The sequence below is a fragment of the Cajanus cajan genome, chromosome 5, assembly GCF_000230855.2.
Source record: "Cajanus cajan strain Asha chromosome 5, NIPB_CcT2T_4, whole genome shotgun sequence".
Lineage (NCBI taxonomy): Eukaryota > Viridiplantae > Streptophyta > Magnoliopsida > Fabales > Fabaceae > Cajanus > Cajanus cajan.
The window spans coordinates 60,092,946-60,114,452 of NC_138521.1; the positions used below are offsets into that span (position 1 = coordinate 60,092,946).

The 21,507-nt window shown below is 28.9% G+C and overlaps 3 protein-coding genes across 3 annotated transcripts; all 3 read right to left on the reverse strand.

Annotated features, from left to right (window-relative positions):
- Nucleotides 1-1,381: 1,381 nt before the first annotated feature.
- LOC109808869 (HNH endonuclease domain-containing protein) lies at nucleotides 1,382-3,564 on the reverse strand. Its single transcript, XM_020372034.3, has 3 exons — nucleotides 3,303-3,564; nucleotides 3,101-3,223; nucleotides 1,382-1,825 (listed from the first exon to the last, which is right to left on the reverse strand). Exons 1-3 carry the CDS (start codon nucleotides 3,523-3,525, stop codon nucleotides 1,686-1,688), a joined length of 486 nt encoding a protein of 161 aa, XP_020227623.1. The 5' UTR covers nucleotides 3,526-3,564; the 3' UTR covers nucleotides 1,382-1,685.
- A 4,438-nt stretch (nucleotides 3,565-8,002) lies between these two features.
- LOC109809794 (eukaryotic translation initiation factor 5A-2) lies at nucleotides 8,003-9,289 on the reverse strand. The gene is made up of 5 exons (XM_020373193.3): nucleotides 9,051-9,289; nucleotides 8,761-8,883; nucleotides 8,599-8,655; nucleotides 8,418-8,492; nucleotides 8,003-8,306 (listed from the first exon to the last, which is right to left on the reverse strand). Exons 1-5 carry the CDS (start codon nucleotides 9,171-9,173, stop codon nucleotides 8,202-8,204), a joined length of 483 nt encoding a protein of 160 aa, XP_020228782.1. The 5' UTR covers nucleotides 9,174-9,289; the 3' UTR covers nucleotides 8,003-8,201.
- A 3,556-nt stretch (nucleotides 9,290-12,845) lies between these two features.
- LOC109809409 (uncharacterized protein At5g01610) lies at nucleotides 12,846-15,172 on the reverse strand. The gene is made up of 3 exons (XM_020372716.3): nucleotides 14,908-15,172; nucleotides 14,291-14,345; nucleotides 12,846-13,403 (listed from the first exon to the last, which is right to left on the reverse strand). The coding sequence occupies exons 1-3, from the start codon at nucleotides 14,992-14,994 to the stop codon at nucleotides 13,018-13,020; spliced, it is 528 nt and encodes a 175-aa protein (XP_020228305.1). The 5' UTR covers nucleotides 14,995-15,172; the 3' UTR covers nucleotides 12,846-13,017.
- Nucleotides 15,173-21,507: the final 6,335 nt, after the last annotated feature.

Consider the following 21,507-nt stretch of genomic DNA (forward strand, 5'->3'; position numbering starts at 1 on the left):
ATAGAAGAATTGAAGTTTTGATGTAGAGTTTAATTAAGGCCCAAGGCTCAAAAACCAAGACCAACCCATTCCCCTCGTAGTTGTTCCATCAAAACAGAGGCTTGTCGTACAATGGTTTTAATTTTGAAATTCAAAAATGATTTTTGGACAGGCCATAAATAAGTTCATGTTGTTTAACCCAAGAGAAGATAAAATAAAATAAATAAATAAAAGATAGAAATGAGAAGATGTTGATAGTCTTTAAAAATATGGATGTCTAAAATTCATTACTCTTTCAAATTTGATCTTTCCTTAGTCCTCGGTGCATAAAACAATTTATTTATTTATTTTACAAACAATGCATTTGAAGTTTTCAATTGTCTTCATTTACTCTGGTGTATAATTTGTCGGAAAAATTGTTGACAAAATAAATAAAATCCAAGTCAATATTTTTATCCAATTTACATCTAACTTTTAATATGTTTATCAAATATTATTAATTTCAGCTAGTAAAAAAAACGATAAAGTAGTTGAAATTTTTTGTCAAAATACACTTGAGACATTTGACATACAAGCCAAATGTGTTGTTCAACCTAGTTCTGTTAGTATGCTAGACCAAGCCTAATTAGCCCAGTTCTTTTTGGGCCACTTTTTCGGAGTTTGCTCTATGCAACGTGTCAAGCCATAGAGTCAACGCAGGCCCGAATGTAAAAGTACAATTGTGATTAGTAGGTAAAACATTGCTTTAAGAATTGATACAACTGTTTAAACTGTTATATTAATTAAGCAAACAATCTCGATCATTTATCAGAAATTTTTTTTTAAAAAAAAAATAACAAATCTATAATTATAGATATAACAAATATCTTCATAAAATGTTAACCAAATTGTATTTCTAATCTTCCTCTTTTTATCCATTCATAATTTTGATCTCCTTATTTTAAAATAAAAAATATTTAATTACCCTATTTTTAGTAATACAAAATTTTAAATCTCTCATCATATTCACTTCTATTAATTATTAAATTTCAACATTTTTTCATACATAAATGGTGTAAAATTTAGCAAAAAAGGGCATTTGAAGGGGGAAAAAGCTATAAAAAAAGCATAAAAAATAAGATTTATTAATAAAATAAGTACTCATTACTCATTAAAATAAATACAAACAAATTTTTATGTTATTTTATAGTTTTTATTCATACATGTCATATAATTAAATATCATGTTAATTAAGTGATGACAAATCACCAAATAACATTAAAATTTAATGATTAACAAATATCAAAGTGATAATATGATCAAAATTCTACATTTTTAAAAAGAGAGGTTAAATGTTCCCATTTTAAAATAAGAGAACCAAAACTTCAGATTGAAAAGAAAAATAGAAGGGCCAAAAAGTTAATTTAGCATGAAATATAAGTTATTAATTTTGTCATTGAAAATATGAATCTTTTATTTTTCTTCTTACTTTAGAGTTAACTTTAAAGAAGTTAGAACCCTCGAATGTGTTTAACAACCCACTTAGATGTGAATCCTCACACAAGATCAAATTATAGAAAGTGAATTGCTATCTTGTCTAAAAATAAGGGAGTGGTAGGAGCTCCTTTTCTCAATGCATGTGTGTTGCAAAGTTGCTTGCTACAAAGATTCATCCTTCTATGAATGCATGTGTGTTGCAAAGTTGCTTGCTACAAAGATTCATCCTTCTATGGCAACTTACATGCATCTGTGTCATCTTTTGATTTGAATTTGCCAAGTTTTTCAGCCACAGTTCTGCAACGACATTGGTTTCCTGGCCGCAACACATCTCCATAAACAGCCATCTCAATTATATCAAGCTCCTTATCTAATAATTGATCAAAAGAAGATGATGATGATGATGATGATGATTGGACAAAATTTTGAGCACTACACAATTTGCTTTTAAAATGCTATACCTACAAGTAAGTGTATAGTCTGTTTGGATATAATTTAGAAATATTTTTTAGAGTTTATTTACTGAAAATAAAGAGTTATTTCCAGTAGACAAACTCTCAGATATTTTTATGCTTGTATTTAAATTCCAAACAGCTTCATAAACAAAGAAGTCAATAACAGATCAACTCTCAGGCAGCATCAAGCAGAACAAGATCCCAAGTGTAACAACAATTCTTCTAACTTGACACACTGAACAAACTAGCCATCCTAATAAAAGTCAGGTACAGTGACTGCCCATCAAACCCCTTAAAATCCATCTTAACTCTTAAAAGATATTGCCATCTAATTTTGGAGATCTTCACAATCAGGGTCAGAAATTTACAACATGTTCTTAATTGATTGAATTAAAATGAAGCATTGGCTTCAATATAGCATTCCAGACGAAAAGATTACATCCATATGCAGCACATGAAAGGGAACTAAGATTACACATGAATAAAGAATTTCAAATTGCAAATAAACATTTTCATTATTTCTTACAAAGGTAGAGCAGCCTATAATTCACAATACTTGTAAGGTACAGGAGATGCAAGTTCAAAGCATATTAAATTGCAAATGAAAAACATAAATTTGTAAAGCATTTAGTAAATCCACCCAATCTGAGGAAGGAAGACGCATGTTAAAAAATTTGCAGATGCCCTTCAATGATGCATCTATAAATTGCAAAAGCAACAATCGAAATGAATTATGACCATTACCCATAATATCATTTTGGATTTAGGGTTCTCCGTTGAAGAGGATTGAGGTCCTAATCTTACTAAGAGAAGATGGCATGGGTTTAAAAATACAAATTGTGATTTTCAATTACTAAAGACATGTTTGAGTAAGCTAAATAAATGAAATAAGTTTTTTCACAAGTTAAATTTTATGTAGAAATTATTTTCTATTAATTTTTCTAAAATTTTATTTTTAACTTACCACTGATGCATAGGCTAAAATTCTAGCTTATGAAAAGGTTTATTTTAATTTTCTTTCATATGTTTTTTAATAGTGCCTTCCGATATAAATAATACTAACATTTTATTCATCCATAATGGACGAGGCTGAATAAAGGAAACCCTAAGGCTAATAATGGGTAAAATGCAAAATAATAATCGAAAAAGATAGTTTGAATGCAAATAAAGACAATGCATACCATACATACCAGTAAAATTAACCTCACAAGAGTAGTCTTTCAATTGATCGGAATCAACGTGATATTTGTCCGATTTGAATCTGTTAACCCTAGATTGAAGTATTTGACAATTATCCGCTGTGGACTCACCACCTACAACACAATAATAGAGTAAGGAAATGAAATGAATGGGTTGAAAAGAGGTTGAAGGGGGTAAAAATAAAAATGGAACCTTTGGAAAAGGGAATGATGTGATCGTACTCGTAGCAGAGGCAACCGATGCAGTTGAAGAAACGTTTGCAGACAATGTTGCCGGCAGCGTCTTTGCGCCACCGCTCAGGGTGGCGGCCGGAGACAGTATCGGCCTTGGCCCAACAGATGGCCTTGGTCTTAGAGTCGAAGAATCTAGGTCTGTTGTCGCCATCGCCGCGAGAACGCTGTGGAGAGGAACTCATCGCCCCTCTCTTCACACTTCACACACAACAGAAGAAAAACTGCGCAAAAAATAAGGAAAAATGGTTTAATTCTATTATTATAACATAAATTTATGTTTGTCGCTCTGGTTTTTTCTGCAGTGGGTTTATTGTAATATTTTTTTTAATTTAGTCTTTGAAAAAAATAATAAACATGTTTTTAGCCCCTACAATTAAGTAACTCCTTAAATGATGACAAAACAATTATATTACGTAACTTGTATTATTTTAAAGATGATTTTTGTCTCTAAAATTTTTGAACTCTTGATTTGAGACTAAAAGCACACTTATAATCTTTTAGTTATCTAAAAGTTAAACGAGAACTCTGAGTGAGTGTTCTAAAGGAGGAAAATACCTACAAAAGATACTCTGATGTTTAAGTCAGGACAAACACAAATATTAATAACAATAAATGAACAGTGACTTTATCTCGAGATATAAACTATTTATACTGACATATATGAGCTCTACATGTGGTGGGCTTCCTTTGTGATTTTCCAAATTAGGTAATCAGTGCTCAATGACTGATTATTCCCCTAATCCAGTATTTATCCTAATTTAATCATGATCATCTCGCTTTCAAACTTGTGGGCTCCTTTTGGCCATCGACTAAGCCGAGGGATATGGGGTACCCAATAGACTTAAACACAAACATCGGCTCTCTCGACCGTTAGCCAAGCCGAGAGGTATAAAGTGCGATGGTTGGGGATATGTTTTCGATCTCGGCATAAGCCGAGCCGACATGATCTCCACCAATTGGATCAAAGCTTAATCCATCTCGGTCGATGACACGATCGAGATGTTATCTTGGACTTATATGGATTCAATCGTATCAGCGACCGTATTGACCGAGACAGCTTGATCGGACATAGGGATGACAAATATACCCGTACCCGTGGGTAATACCCGAACCCATCCTGACTAAGTCAGGACGAAAAATACCCGATTTGACCAAGTACGAGTACGGGTAAAACCCGATATATTAAATCGGGTACATGTACGGGTACAGGTATATACTTACCCGCCCCGTACCCGTACCCGTACCCGTCTTCGTTTCTATTTTTAATTTAATACCCACTTTCAATTTAATTATATTAAAAATTTTAATATTTTTTATGTGTGATTATTTATTATAATATGAGATAGAGAAATAACTTAATTATAATTATAATATAATAAAAAAATAATTTAAAAATATCATATTTTTTTTACAAAAGATAAAAAATAAAAAAATTTGATGGTACGGGTACGGGTATACCCGATACCCGATGAGAACAGGGATGAGGATGCAAATCACATACTCAACGGGTACGAGTACGGAAACGATGATAGGTTTGACTCGCGGAGACGGGAACGGGTATCATAAAACATGTACCTGACCCGCCCCGTTGCCATCCCTAACTAGACAAGTGTTATCTTGGCCCTTGGGCTGCCGAAATGACCGAGACGTAGTGTATCACATGATCGTCTCCTCCTTTCCGGTACAAGTCTAATAAGATTCAAACACTAATTTTAAATTTAGTCAAATTTCTAATATTTTCTTCATCTACTTATACATTTGTTACCAACATGACTACAAAATATCATTGAAACTTGGGAATTAGAAGCAAAGATGGAAGTAGTACCATGTGGCATACTAGTACAAGTAGTATGTGACATAGATCCAAATCAGGTATTATATATAAGTTTCAAGACACACTTCCTTCGACAAAGAAAGTTTGGAGATACACTTTTCAACATCATTAAGCACGTAGCAAAGTTCGATATTGAAGTTATAATTCAACTCTGTAAACTATACCCAGATTGGCAGGTTGGTTCATCAATAAATAAAAATTAAAACAATTATAAAACTGAAAATTACAACAACAAAAATGAAATAATCTATTACTACTTTCGCTCATTCACCAATAAATTTATAACTATATTTTTTTTTATCTAACTCTCCTAACTACTTTATTTTCAACACTATAAATAACCAAAAAAAATTGTTAGAGGCAATCTTTTAAATAAAAATTTTAGGTTCTAAACACCAGCATTTTCATACGAGAATGAAATAAAATCTTACACTGTTATTTTATTTACTATGTTTATCTACTTTAAAAAATAAAAAAATATTGAGCTAGTGAAAAACAAAATTTCGGCGAGTCTAACTGGTTATGAACCAAACATCATCAGCCCAACCTGCCTAAGAAAATAAAATAGGATAAGCAAACTTAATAAGTCAAGTTCACACCCATATAGACATAATATGATATTCACATTCACGTTGTATAAATAGTTTAAAAACAGTAATTAAGAAGACATACATACTATGTGTGAGAGGTATTAGAGAAATATTCTTACAACAATGCTTGAAGAAATTAAAGAGAGAAAAACCTCCCTCAAAAATAAAATAAATTAAAGAGCAAAAACATCATACTATTAAGATGTTGGATATAATGGCAAATACCTTTTCATAAGTACTTTTAGGAAGAAAAAAAAAAAACCTTATCTCATAAGCTAATTTTAGCTTATGTTCAAGTAAAAATCATCTCCTAGAGAAGTTAAAATCATTTAACTTCTAAAAAAATGGTTTCAACTTAATTTGATCTCATGAAAGAAAATTATTATTTTTTCTTATTTTCTTCTAATACGGGTACTTATAGAAGGGGGAAAAAAAACCTTATCGTCTAAATCTCTTATTGCAACCACTCTTCCTAAGAGAGGATCCTGGAATGACTTAATTTGTAAGTCTCTATTAGACGAAAATATATGTACTGAAGAAATTATATCGTCAATTTCTTCAAGTTTTGGAAAGAAACAAAAATGGAAAAACTGAAATAAAAGTAAATAAATGAATATGAAAACACTACGGCCAAACGAAAATGACCTGATCCATTAATGTGGTGTAAAACTAAGACGTGATCTCCCAAAGCAACTCGAGGGGCTTCACAGTTTGTAATCTTACATGTAATTCCAAAAAGTAGGGGTCAAAATGCACCACCATCACACGTAATAGAAATCGCAAAAAACCTGACCCCATAACTTGGCAACACGTGACTAAATTTTACTTGTGGCCCCTTAAATGCTTTTATGCATGAATCAAATAGCTGTTCAAGTGCATTCTTCCTCTTATACGCAATGTTCTTTCTCAAGCAACCTTGTTCACATGTTCAACTTACTCGTTATCTACCTCACTCCACCAAACCTGACTCCATTGCCACCGAAACACACGACCAGTGAGTGTGAACCAAGTCTTTTGCACATGCCTAACACTAAACTTGTAAACAGTCATTGACACAAACAACTCTAGTCATTGGTGCCAATGAATTACAAACGGCCTTTTATGAGTCTCTTTTGCTTAGAAGAGCACTTTGTTACAACTTGATTGCACTCATAAGCTACAGCTCATCAGAGTCTGAATACTCCATCAAAACCTAAGAGAATTAAGTACCTTATTGTCGAAAAAGCATGAGAAGTTTTTAAATTAAATGAAACGATTGTGTGCAGCTAACACTATTCGTTAACACGAAACATTACAGATTATATCTAAAAGAGTAAGCTTATTGAAATTTGAACTATTCTTGTAAAGCAAATAAAGGGCAGAATAACTGCTAAGAAAACCAATAGAATCTTTGAGACATTCCTTATCACGAACCCCTAAAACATCAATGTAAATCACAGATAGAGGTCCTGTATTTTCCAATACATCTGTATGTAAAAGTATCTAAGTGAACAGAAGAGCGCAGTCTATTAATCTTGAAACAATAAGCTCTTTCGTTAAACTCTAGCACCTCTAAAACTAATTAATGCGTTTACAACAACAAATTTTGGACAAATCAGAACATGGATAAACAAATTTTACAAACTTGATCTTGGTCCAAAATTATTCCTAATAAAACCATTTGCATTTAAATATTTTTGTACATAAGTTTAGTTTGAATACCAACAAATAAAACAACTTAAACAAAAATGCAAAAAACTTTGCTTTATACAAAGCATGGGTGTAGAAATAAAACCCACTTAACCCAAATGTGAATTCACCAAAAACTATTCTGGATATAGTGAGAATTCAATTTGCACACTTTATTGCAGCCCATACATGACCTCAAAGCACAGATTAATTAAAAAATTTGTTCATAATAGTATGGAGCTAATCAAGATTAGATGCATTCAAATACTTCATTGATGATATCGAATGTAATTTTGTCAAAAAATACACATTTGTGATTGATTGATTACAACCCAAGATCAAATTTGCCCATGTAGAAGTGATCAAATAAAACTTTGATGGATTAAAATATAAATATGAAGACTACCAAATACAAAAATACTGCACATTAAAACTAAACTTTTAACAAGAATTCATTTTATAAAAGTAAATTCAAAAGTGGCGATAAATTGTGTCATTTGCTATTAGCATGCAAGTTTTCATGATTGCATACAACGAACATAACATCATATTGTACCAAAAAAAACCTTCCCAAAATAGACTCCTCCTTTATAATAAAGTCACAGGACAACAGAGAAAAACAGAAAAATGTGTCACCACATCCATAAACACCATCGTTAAAACTAGTCCAACTAGAATCTATAAGCCAGGTCTTGAAGAAACCAATATAAAGGCTTACAAAAATATCTTTGCTTAAATAGAAACAACAAAGTGCCAGCAACGAAAGCTAGTTCTTTGGCCCAATATCCTTCAGGGCACAAATCTGTTCCTCGCCCATGGCAGACATGACAGAAACAACAAGGTCCTTGCCATCAGCAAATCCATCCTTAATCTACACAAAAGAAATCAATGATGCATACCCAATCAGAAGATATACACTCAACCAACTACATAATATTTGTCAATCCAATATGGTAAAAAAAAACACGAGAATTGCACAAACCTGAGTGAGCAGACTCTCATCGGTGGGAAGCCTGAGGTCGTCCTTAGTGTTCCCATTTTCAGTAAGGAGACTCACCTGCAATAGCAAACACTCATTCAGATCTAAGAATATAAAAGACTAATCACTAACTGTAATTATAACAAGTTAAAAAAGAAAACTCTGAACAGAAACATCAACTCACAAATCCATCCTCAGAAATATCAATGAGCTGGTAGTCAGTACGATTCACATGAGGAACCTGACAAAAAAAAAACATCGCATCCACACAAAAAACTCAATACACGGTAAACAACTATTAAGAAAACAAAAACAAAAAATAATAACAACTAAGTGGCATCAGTACATCACAATTGTGAGAAGAGGGCACAATATCCTCGAGTTTCTTGGCAGTGAAAATATCAATTCCAACAAAGTGACACTTAGCGTGACCATGCTTTCCAGTTTTGGAAGTTGAAACTTCCACAACCTGTTGACAAACAAACATAACATAATTAAAAAAGAAAAACAAATCAACATCCACAGATAACCAAATTCAGAAGACAAACACTCTAGATAAAAATAAAATCAAGCGCAGATCTAAAACGCGAAAAGAATTAAGGAAGAAAAGGGAAGGGTTTGGAAGAGGAAATAGACCTTGCAGGGACGACCTTTGATGACGATGTAGCCATTCTTGCGGATGGTACCAGCTTGCTGGGGATAGGTTTTGGAGGCTCCGGCATCGGCCTTGGACTCGAAATGATGCTCTTCGTCCGACATGATTTGGATTGAACAGAGGAGAGATTCAGAAGTGGCGGAGAAGAGCGAATGAGAGCAAACACACGCCTACAACTATCTGCGTCTATTTAATATAATCCTTTCTCATCTATCCAAACTAGGGTTTCCTTTTTCATTTCAATATATCACAGATCTTCTTCCTTTTGATTCTGCACCGTTGGATTCCACTTCCTGCGTCAGATGCACGCCAATCTTACTGGGCCAAAGCCCAACTATATCTTCTCTTTCTCTTTTTTTTTTTTAATAAAATAAAACTAACTTTAACATTCACACATTTTTCTGTAAAAAAGAAAAATAGCGCTATTTTTTCACTCAAAAAGTAACGTTTTTACTATATTATATAATTAAAATTTATAAAATCATTTTTAATATAAATTATATTATATTATAAGTAAAATTTGTAATAAATAAATCTTTTAAATATGTAAATTATATTTTAATTTTATAATAAATCATTTATATTGTGATAATGAACTATTTAAAATTATTAATAATTTATAAATAAATAAAAAGTCTAAAAAAATATTTTCATTAAATAATTATTTTTTTATTTAATCAATATTAATATAAGAAGAAGAAAAATTATGAGTTTTAAAAATATTTTCGTTATCAAGTACTTAAATTTGTATATTTATTTATTGATTAGTACACATTTACTTATTATACCTGAGAATTTAATTTATTTTTAAAATAACAAATAAAATAAAGTGATAACATTATATCTTACTGTTTTTATTTAAATTTAAAAGTAAATAATATTTTAGTAAGTGAAGTGTATAGAATAAATATTTATTTTTATATAATTATAATTTTTAATAAATAAATATTTTAATTATTTATAATTAAAATTTATAATAGATAATAATACTTTTGAACATATGAATTATATTTTAAATTTATAATAAATAATTAATATTATAAAAAAATATTTTAATTATTGATAAAAAAATTAAAAAATTATTGGAGTTTAATTTAAAACTATAAAACAATTTAAGTGGAAAACAAAAACTTTAACGGTGGCTTGATCCACACTAAATATTTTTTTTTTTCAAAAATAATTTTGATAAGTAGTGTTAGTTAAGATAAAATTAAGTTTTATTTTGAGTGAAACTCAATTAATATTTTAAAAATTAGATTAATATAATACTAGTGGGTCAGAAGTTGAATCAATAGATCACTAATTAAATTACATGACTAAATTTTTAATAACTTTTTTAGAAAAATCATGTCATACATATTTGATATCTATAAATTTTAATAAAATTCATATCATACCTTAAAAAACCTAAAAAAAACTATAATTAATATAATATTAATAGATAACAAAATTATAGACCGATTAAATTAATAAATTAATATATAATTAAATTTATAAATATAAATTAAAAATATGTTATGTAAATTATTTAAATCAGTTGTATATTAAAGTATATTAATTTAATAATCACTAAAGTGTTAACAATCACGTTTATTTTTTATCTAAGTCTCATTTCCAAAAATTATAATTAATATATAATTTTATATAAGATTTGTGTAAAAATAATATAAGTGAAGTAGACAATACAATAATACTTGGTTTAGTAGTATTTAATATTAACCAATTCATTGATTCATCTATCCAGTGAACCGATCAAGTCATACCGGTTTAAAACATATCAATGACATATCCGATCCAATGAGTAACTCGTACTAGCATCACCTAAATTATATATTTTTCAATATTTTTTATTAAGTAGTGTTGACCAAGTCCACACTAGTTTTATAACTTTAGCTTCTATCATAATGTCGATCATATTCATGTCAACTCTGGTTTTTAATTTCAGTGTGAAAGCGAAAACTTCCCTACCTCGATCATCTCACTTTGCTTCTTTCCCAAATCTTTCATCTCACTCTTATCCTCTCTCCACTCTCTCATCTCATTATATTTGTTGCAAGTGATGGTAGTCACACCAACATTTCTGAGGAAAGAGGCTACAACAATAATGAAGGTGATAATTATAATAATGGTGCTGATTATTAGTTCTTTTTTAAGTGTGTGTTTGACAGCACTAAACAAAGAGAGGAGAAGAGTAGAAAAATGTATAAATTATTACTATAGATACATAATTTGATAATACAGAAAAAGTGAAGAATCAGTGTTAGAAATGCAACATAATCAATTATGTTGCCTTTTTTAATATATAAAATATTTTAAAAAAATATAAAAACTAAAATAACAATACAACACAAATTAAAATGAAATATTAATAGTAATAATAAAAAATATATTTTTTTATTATTTTTATATTAAATAATCTTTTAATCTCCCTTTCACTTTTCTTTTACTTTTTTCTTAGAGTATCTATAATGGGAGTTGCTTATAAACAACTTCAAACCACTTTAAATGAGTCTCATTGTATCATATCACTCATAAGTAACTCATACCAATTTTTACAACTTTTGTTCCAATGAAATTGCTTATAAGCACCCCTACTTTTTTACCACTCATACTACACTTTTTTACACCTCACACTATACTTTTTGTAAAATTTCTGTACACTTTTACCTTGGATCAACATCAACCAATCAAACCTCTCCATTTTAAATTTTAGAATGTTAAGCATCGTTGCTTCTCCAAACAACAAAGCTAAAAATTTTAGAACTTGTCTTGTCACGTATGTTAACTCCAATGAGGATTTCTTGTAAGCACTGTTGCTTAAAAATAAGATACACAACAAGCACTTCTCACTAGAGGTGCTCTTACCAAACAACCTCAATTTTCACTCTCTTCTTCACTTCCTTTCTCTTATCTTCTCTTATTTCTCTTTATTTCTTTCTTTCTTCTCCACCAAACAAAATATAATTCTTATTCTAACATTTGACAATATTTTCTCTAATGGTACCACATCTAGCGACACATCTAACTAAAAGAAAAAAGAAAAAGGTAGAATAACCTTTAGGAACTAAAACTAATAAAAAAAATTATCAAAGAATTAAAAGTGAATATTGATAAAAATTCAAGAGTTAAAAATATATTTAATCTTTGACACTTAATCAAATCAAATGACTCTATTGGTAAGATTTTTTCGCATCAATTTTTTTTTATTTTTATAATTCATCATATTCTTAGTCAAAAGTTAAAAACTAATCATTTAAAGTATTGAGATTCATTTAAGAAGTTGACATTTTTTAATAAATTTTTTTCATACGCATTAATTATAGATCGAACCTTTAATTTAAGAGATAAGATTATGTATCAATCATATCACACCTTGTTAGTAGTGAAAAATCTTTTTATGTATTTATGAAGAATTCAATTTTCTTCTTTTCTTAATTTTACTTTCTTTTCAATTTAATTTACTGCATATTTTTTTAGTATTTTTAATTCAATTACTTAATTTTTTAACTTAAAACTCTTTAGATTAATTATAACAAATAATGATTATTTTTAAAATAAACACGATTAAAAACTTAATAAAAACTAGCCAACCAAAACATGATTCCAGTTTGATAATAATTAATTTCACGAATTATTCTCCTGGTGTTGACTTTTGCATAAAAATGATTCTTGAATATCTATAACACCTATTTGACAGCTTAAAAAAAAACTACAAACATAAAAGGTGATACGATTTAATATTAAGCCAGAGATAGAAGGGAAATAATAAATGTTGATGAAGTATGTAAAATTACGAGGTGTCGAGATATAAATACCCTTATCATTAGTGTATACATACTTATCACCAAGTAGTACCATCAATGCCTACAACATGCACCTTTCTTAAAATGATAGGTGAGAAAGTGAAATGTATTTCAAGTGTGATAGCATAATAACATAAAAAGTGTCTCAAAATTCTTCTACCTTAACAGCTTCACGAGGCATAAGATAGGCATCTTTGGGCCTTGATTTCTTAACTCCAGCGGTGGTAGTGAACCATACTTTGTCAGACTTGTAACTCTCAACAGCAACAGTAGTGACCTTGACCCACACCAGAACCTTGCTCTTCATTCCATCCACGACAGTTAGCTTCCCCTTTGACAGTGTCCCTTTTACACGATTTGCATACCTCACAATGGATGAGTCCTTGAAACACACTTCACAGGGAGAGGACAAGTACACTATCAACTTTCCTTTTGATGCATCAAACTCGTAGCATGTTATGTTCCGAGGAAACAGACCCGGAGGAAGGTTGTACTCTCTAAGGAGATCTGGTAAGCCTTTCTGAGATTTACCTATTAATGGAAAAACAGAACAAATTAAATAAATTCATGTATGAAATTTTCTTTATAAGTTTAAATAAATTCATGTATAAGTTAAAAATAAGTTCAGAAAAATTTATTTGTACATACTTAGAATATCTCTGATAGGTTGTAGTCGGTCTTTACTTATTTTTATAGGATGAGATATTCATTATTGGAGATGCTATAACATAATTTCATTTGAAATTTTCTGTGATCGGTCTTTATTGACGTCATAAATCATGTCAATAAAATAATTGCTACTTAAAATCACGGAAACCTTAGGAATGTAGTTTAGTTAATAAAAAATATAAAAACTGCTATTTCAAGTTTTCAATTTGAAAATCACGAAGCCACCAAAGGAAAGGAAGCAAATAATGTGTAATTATAGGATAACAACGGGTCACCCGTCGCATAACTTTATATCTTGAGATTAGGTAGGTTAATTCTTTTTAAAAAACCGAAATTGCATATTATTGGTTAATGTCACAGTCACAGAGGCGATTTTGAAATTGAAAGGTGAAGTTTCCATATGAAGCAAATATTGAGAGTGAGAAGCTAAAAAAGAAGGTAAAGATGATAAATATTATTAACATATTTTGTAAAACAATGTTATAGATATTATCTTTTATTTTAGTACGTGAATCTCACTCAATATGCGAGTTCTAATTTTTTTTATTGTTGAATATCATTCTCAAACTAATAGAACCCACGAAAATTTTAATAATAAAAAAAAGTCTGAGAGAGAATCTTTGTTTTAATAAGTACATAATTAGCTCTCTGCGAGATAAGAAAGGCCTACGCAAACATTTTGCAAGTCATAACTGGTTAATGCTGGAAACCACAAGTGCAAAATTTTGTGAAAATAAAATACTAAGTACCTTTCAGCTTGTTGATGAAAAGTTTTGCCTTCTCTTCCACCGTATTTGAGAGAGACTGAAATTGCAAGCACCGTTTGAGCATTTTTGATGTACCAAAATACAAATATAGGCATTCTTGTAGCACAAAATATTAGTAAAATGTTTACACAGCAACAAATCAATTTGCATAAACAGGAAGAACAGAAGGCTAATAGGATCTCTTCTGAATTCCATTTTTCCCCTAATTTACCAGGATCTGCAAACTATTTATATTTAAAATTTTTGGGGTCACCAATTAACTGCATGTGAGCTTTTCATGTATGCTATGGCTAATTTGGTTCTACACTTTCATATGTTCAATATCGTTTTCCTTAGTTTTTATCCCTTTTTCATTGTAGATTCCCAGATCTTGCCTATGTGACTAGTTATTCAAAGAGCAAAGAATATCTTCCAATAAGGTATACACTAATTTGAAGAACAATGGGGTGTAAGTAACATGAGGACAAGATTAGCATGAGTTACCCAAAATAGAGATAAGTCAAAAGCAAACAGAAATTTAAGATTTGAAGGTGGTCCTAAACAAATGAAAATTTTCAAACACTAAAGAAATAAAGGGTGAGTGAGACAGAGAGACATACTGATAGGTCATCGGTTATGTGGGAAATCTCTGTCTTGGCTTTGGTTGAGATCCAAGAGCTTCCCAGTTTAGTCAGAGCTTTATCCATTTTCCTTCAGCTTTTACCAATTCTCAATCTCTCTTATTGAAACAAACAAAGGAAAACCATGTTTAAATTAACACTATACAATGTGTCTCTATCTTGGATGGTAAACCAGACAACTCAGGGCGCCACATAACAGTAAATGCTCAAGAACTTTCAAATAAAAATTTTAAAAAAGATGGAAACCCGAAAATCATTGAAAGTGAAATCATCACTGTATGAGGATATACTCCTAACTTTTGTCTCTTTAGTTTGGATTTTGAGGTTAAAAATTAAAATTCTTATTGAAAATTATGTATATTAGTTTTGGCTACTGCTTCAATGTTATATGTTAGTTACGAGCTTAGCTTGACTTCTAATCTAAATTAACATCAATTTCTGTGAAATTATGGTTATAATTGTTGTATAGGTAGATGATGTTTCACATTCAATCTCTTCTTAATGTGAGGTATGAGGCTCGCTGAATAAAACATGACAAACAAACAATGATGTCACACCTACTTATGTGTTAAATCGATGTAAAAGTATTATTACCCAACAAAAAAGGGAAATTTTATGTAAAAATATTGTCAGTGATGTTTTTACAAACTTTTTTGAAAAAAAAAAATGTTAATTAGCATCAATAAAAGAACATTTGTACAAAACTTTGCAGAAAACTTTTTAGTTTAATTTTTTTTTCATGTGTAAAATATCTATTAATTTTATTAATTACTAATCTCAATAAAAAAAATTATTAACTATTTTTTAATGAATTTTTTTCCTATCATATTTTTTTCACCTGCAAGATGAGTATTATTTAAGAGATCTCCGCATGATACCATTAAGACCAAAATGACTTGTTGGTGACACGACTTTAATTCTGTTTCATATCATTACTTAATTTTTATTTATTAAATTTATTAATCAACTAATAGGAAATTACTAACAATGAGTTCGTATGTTCCGTATTCAAACGATTTCTTACTAATAGAACTATTTCTTTTCTTCTTAAATATAATTTTTTCATGTAATTTTTTTCCTTTCACTTTTAGTCTTTATAATTTTTTTTATTTCATTTTTAACATTTTATAACGTTTTAAAAATAGTTTCTATAATCAACTCTATTTTATAAAAAAAATCTTACATAACATACAAAATACATATTATATTTATTATATTACCATTGTCACATAAAAAAATCTTTTTAAGTTTCAAATAAATTTTAATTTGTTTCCTCTTCTCACAAGTTCCGTAAAAAAATATGATTTTTTAAGAAATTTCAGGCATTTCTCTTACTAAATCTTTCTTGTTTAATTTATATATACATTAAATTTATGTGTCCAATTTTTTTTATGCCAAATCCATCTTTCATCTTATTTAAAATCAAATAAGTTACATTTTTTTTACTAAATCATTAGGATAAATCTCATAGATATTATTTTTCTTTAGACAATAAAAAAGTATAGACTCATCATTTTATTTGACTGTGTATAAGTCCTGGTCAAAGGATACAATATACTCACTATCACAAAATTAATTTATACTAAATAAATTATACTTTAATCTTTCAATATAGAACACATTATTAATAATATGTGTAAAGTTCTTACTATCTTACCTATATCTCTGATCTTTCCTTTATCACTACCTTCAAATGAAATTGTTTTTTCATGAGGATGAAGATCTAGGAATATAGATCTTTCTCACGTCATGTGTCATGAGCAACCATTGTTTAGATATTAGTGTGAATCTTTTTTATTTTTGAATACCAACATACTTTTTCAAGTAAAAAAAAGTTTTAATTGAATATCACCAAATTTTGATGGGTTTCTAAAAAAATCTTGATTATCTTAATTAAATACCACTAGATTTCTACGAATTCTTAAAAAAATCTTTATTGTCTTGATTGAATATCACACGACTTTTTATATTAAAAAAAAGTCTTAATTGAGTATACAAGACCTTTTTTATAATAAAAAAGTCTTATAAAATTTATTGAAATTATAATCCAATACATTTCCTGAATATTATAAATGTATATTTATTTATGAACCGTGAATAAGCATACAGAAGAAGCTAATATTGTCCAATTCAAAAATAGTTAATACTTAAATTGTACTTTTAATCTCTCTATTTTCATTGATTCACAATTTTGATTTCTCTATTTTAAAATAGAGATATTTAGTTTCTCTAGTTTTAAAAATACGAATTTTTGGTTCTCCTGTAAAAATGACATTTACTAATCATTAAATTTTAACATTTACTCATTTTAAGTGATGTGAAATTTAGTAATACGATATTTAAAAATAAAAAACTATAAAGTATGCAAATAAAATTTTTATTAATAAAATAAATATCAATAACTAATAAAAATAGATACAAACAAAAATATTTTATGTTATTTTTTTAATTTTTATCCATATATGTTATTTCGTTAAATATCACATCACTTAGATAATGATAAATTACTAAATAATATAAAAAATTAACGATCAACGAATATCAAATTAAAAGTAAGACTCAAATTTTGTATTTTAAAAAAAATATTTTATTTTAAAATAAAAAAATCAAAATTATAAATCGATAAAAATAAAGGAGCCAAATATGCAATTTAACCTTAATCCTTTGCGCTGCTAGGGTTTTGTTGAGTCACCAAATAAATATTATTTTTATCACTCTGCAGATTGATCCGAGACTTTTTTCTTTTTAAATAATTATTTAACTTCCTCTGAACATAAATTTTAGGCACCTACATATATTTTATTTCAAAACTTTTTAGAAATACAAATTTTATAATTAAATTGATCGAATCATGAAAAATCGTTTGTATGATCATGCCAACTTCTAACCATTCGAGAAAGATCATAGAATTTCACTTTAAAATGCCAAATTTATCATTAGAATTCAAGTGTTTAATATTGTCTTCCAAATAATTTTTCATTCATTGCTCTTAATTTCACCCAGTTTCCTCCTCATTTGAATTGATGTTCAAATATAATAGTGTGAGAAATCATTTGATTATTGTAGACAAATAATTTTCAGCTTCTCCTTAATATTATGATACATTTCTCGTTCTGGTTCGTGAAATTCAACCATTTCGAAGAATTACCATTGAAGACTGATCAAGAAGTTAAGAAATGAAAATTATAAATGAAAAAGAAAATGAACAAATGAAAGAAATCACCAATATCATGGAAGAATTGATAAGATAATGAAGATGCACCACAAGCTTAAATGCTTAAATCTTGATAAGAATCAAAGGTTCATAAAAAAATATATAAGAGAAATTCAAAAGTCTTCTCTCACAAAATTTAAATGCTTAATTCTTAATTAATATCTAAAGTTTTAAAAGTTTTTAACAAAGGCTGAAATAGGCCTATTTATATTCCCTAACTTAAAAATAAGTCTTACAACCTGTTTGGATGTAATTTAAAACGATTTTTAAGAGTTTAATTATTGAAAATAAAAGGCATTTTTTAATATAAAAAAAACTCTTAAAAATCTTTTTAAGTTTGTATATAAATATGTTCTTAATCAAAGTTAAAATGCTTAAAAAAAATTAAATAAGAGTAAAATAATCCAAAATGTACAAAAACATAATTGAAATTCAAATTTGTAAGCAACTTGATGATGAGATTTCGCTTTGTCAATCATATTCACCAAGTAAAGTTAATGAATTTCATTAGTCAAATAAATTTGTCCAATGTTGCACTTGAAATACATCAAGGACAAATGTATCTTATCAATAATAACAATGAATATGATTCCAAATATTAAATCCAAAGAACTACGCAACAATTACCAGCTTAACAAAAATTCTCAATTGTTTTGGAGTAACCCAATTTTTTTATAGGAAAAAGTACAACTTCAATTGTGAATAATCTCAATTTATGCAGAGTCAAGATTTGATAATGATTTAAGGATTAAGAAACTTAGGGTTACAACTTCAATTGTCCCTAATTTTTGCAATTCTAATTTAGTTGAACCTTAATCTTGATTGTCAATTATGTCTCTCAAATTCTAATCACTTTTATTTGGTCATCAAAATTAATATTTGACTCTTGGAGAAAACAAAAACTTTTATTTGTTTTTCATATAATGCAAAATATCTTTCATATTTAATTCTTGACAGAAGAATTAACTTCAGTATATTGTATAAGTCTTTTATTCATGGTTTTAATTTTGACGTATTTGTCTAATTACGCAATTTATTTGAATTATAGGAATATGTTTCAAACCCGCTGCTTGTGTGGTATTGTATTCAGTAAACAAGCAATAAATAATCAATCTTCTATATGACCGAATTCCAGCATAAATTATGAAATGGAAGCTTTTACTACTTCACGACTTCAAATAAATAAAATCAGCATTCTAAAGTCAACAAAAAAAATTTAAGGTGAATCTTATTTTATTATCCTTAGAATCCTATTATCATAATAAACATAAATAGATTTAATAAATTTAAGAAGAGAGTGGGAAATATTCAACTATCAAAATTAGCCTTGTGAGATTAATTAATTTTACTATAATAAAAATGATGAAGCCAAGAAGATTAGGCTTCATAAGATTTTAATTTCTAACTTGAGGCACCAACTCACAAAACTAGCAATAACATATGCATTGATTTAGGCTTTCATACCAAGTAAAGAATTTTCCTAAATATAACCCTATATTAAACTCACTAATGACGCAAAATTAATTGTAGAATATTATAAAACATCCAAAGAGAAAATTAAGATTATAATTATATAAGTTACATAAAAAAAAAAGTTAAATTTATGGTTAAGCATTGTTAGTACATGTTAGAATAACAATTATAAGGACTATATACTCTATATTGATAGGTAGAGTTTCACATTAAAAAATAATTGTCTTGTGAAAAACAACTTTTATAACCATATTTATTGATAGTAGAGACCATTATTACATGAATAATCGAATCCATCAGAAATCATCCGAAACAAAAAATATAGTTAGAGCACCATTAATTAATCAATTATTATGAATAAATTTTTATTTTCATAATCAACATATTTAATTAATAATTTAAAAAATATTTAACTGATTAATTAATATTAATCAACACAAACAAATAATCGAATACGGAATACTCCATTTCCAATATCACATCAGACAGCGAGACCATAAAATAAAAATAAATTAAAAACACTATAACATGACAAGAAGAGGATTTGCATGGTATAATGTATAAATTCAGAGGGCCACAGCATAAAGCCATAAACCAACCTCTACTCGACGATTCCAAGAACAAAAACTTATAATTCTTCGACGGCCATACTCAGTGACAAGTTCACCACGTTGTGTTATCCGCAATGCTTATCCCCATTAATACAACTTCCAAAACGTACCTTCATCATGACAACTTTCATATTTTTAATTTGTCTCTCTTCATCCTATTCTCACTTCCTTTTTCTTCCCATTTTCCCCGCAAACTTGCCTCCTAGTTCTACCCCCGAGTCAGGTACGTATCTGCTCATCTTCTATCATACTTGGTTCTTTTGTAGTTTTATTCTTTCCACATCACACGTACATTATTTTTTTATGCATATATCTCACATATGATATTGATATGACTTCTAACAACATGCAACTCATCTTTACCCATCTGCCTATAAGATAAAAACATACGACTAAGCTGTTTTAAGTTCTTATATATTTAATTTCCTAGTTTTTTGTTGGAGTAATTTCCTAGTTGTTTTAACTATGTTGAACAGTTCTATGTTTGATGCTCTCTTTACCATGTTTGATGGCTTATATACAATTTTAACACCTATGATTTTTTTTTTCTTTTATTATTTGTTTAGATTGTAACCTGGAGATTTTGGGGTTTTGACTTTCTTGGCCACTGCTGTTACATGCTCTTATTGTTTGCAAAATCATGGGTAGTGAGATAGATACCAAATCAATTGAACCGGTCCGAAATGCCGTGTCTTTGTTTGGAGATAAAGGTGATCAGAAGAAATATCAACCTACCAGGAGTAAGGTAAGTAAGGAAAAGAGTTTAAAATTATCTTATGTTACTTTTCTATACAAAATACAGTATCTATACACTTGACATTTGTGATGTGATGTTCAATTATTAGTCCCTTTCACTGGTGTAGATTTTTTATCTATTAATATCAGTGTAATGGTCATGACTCATGAGAGATCGGTATCTAAATTCATGATTTTCCTTTTTGTTTTGGTCAGAGTGGTTGTGAAAAAGAACTAGAGGAGTTGACAAAGGAATTGTCCAACTGCAAGGTACAATTAGAAGCAAAGCAAGCTGCACACATGCAAGCACTTCTTAAGATGGAGCACAGCCAAAAGATGATTCATGAATTGACTACCCTGCTGAAGAATTCTGATTTTGAGAGAAACAAGAACACGAATGAATGTTCAGAGTGCAGAGCTTGCAAAGATGAACTTGAATCCAAGATGAAAGAGATGGCTGATCAGAATTTGGAGACTGCAAAGGTCCGGAACCAGCTTACACATGTTTTGTGTGAATTGAAGGCGACACAAAGGGAGCTTCTAAAC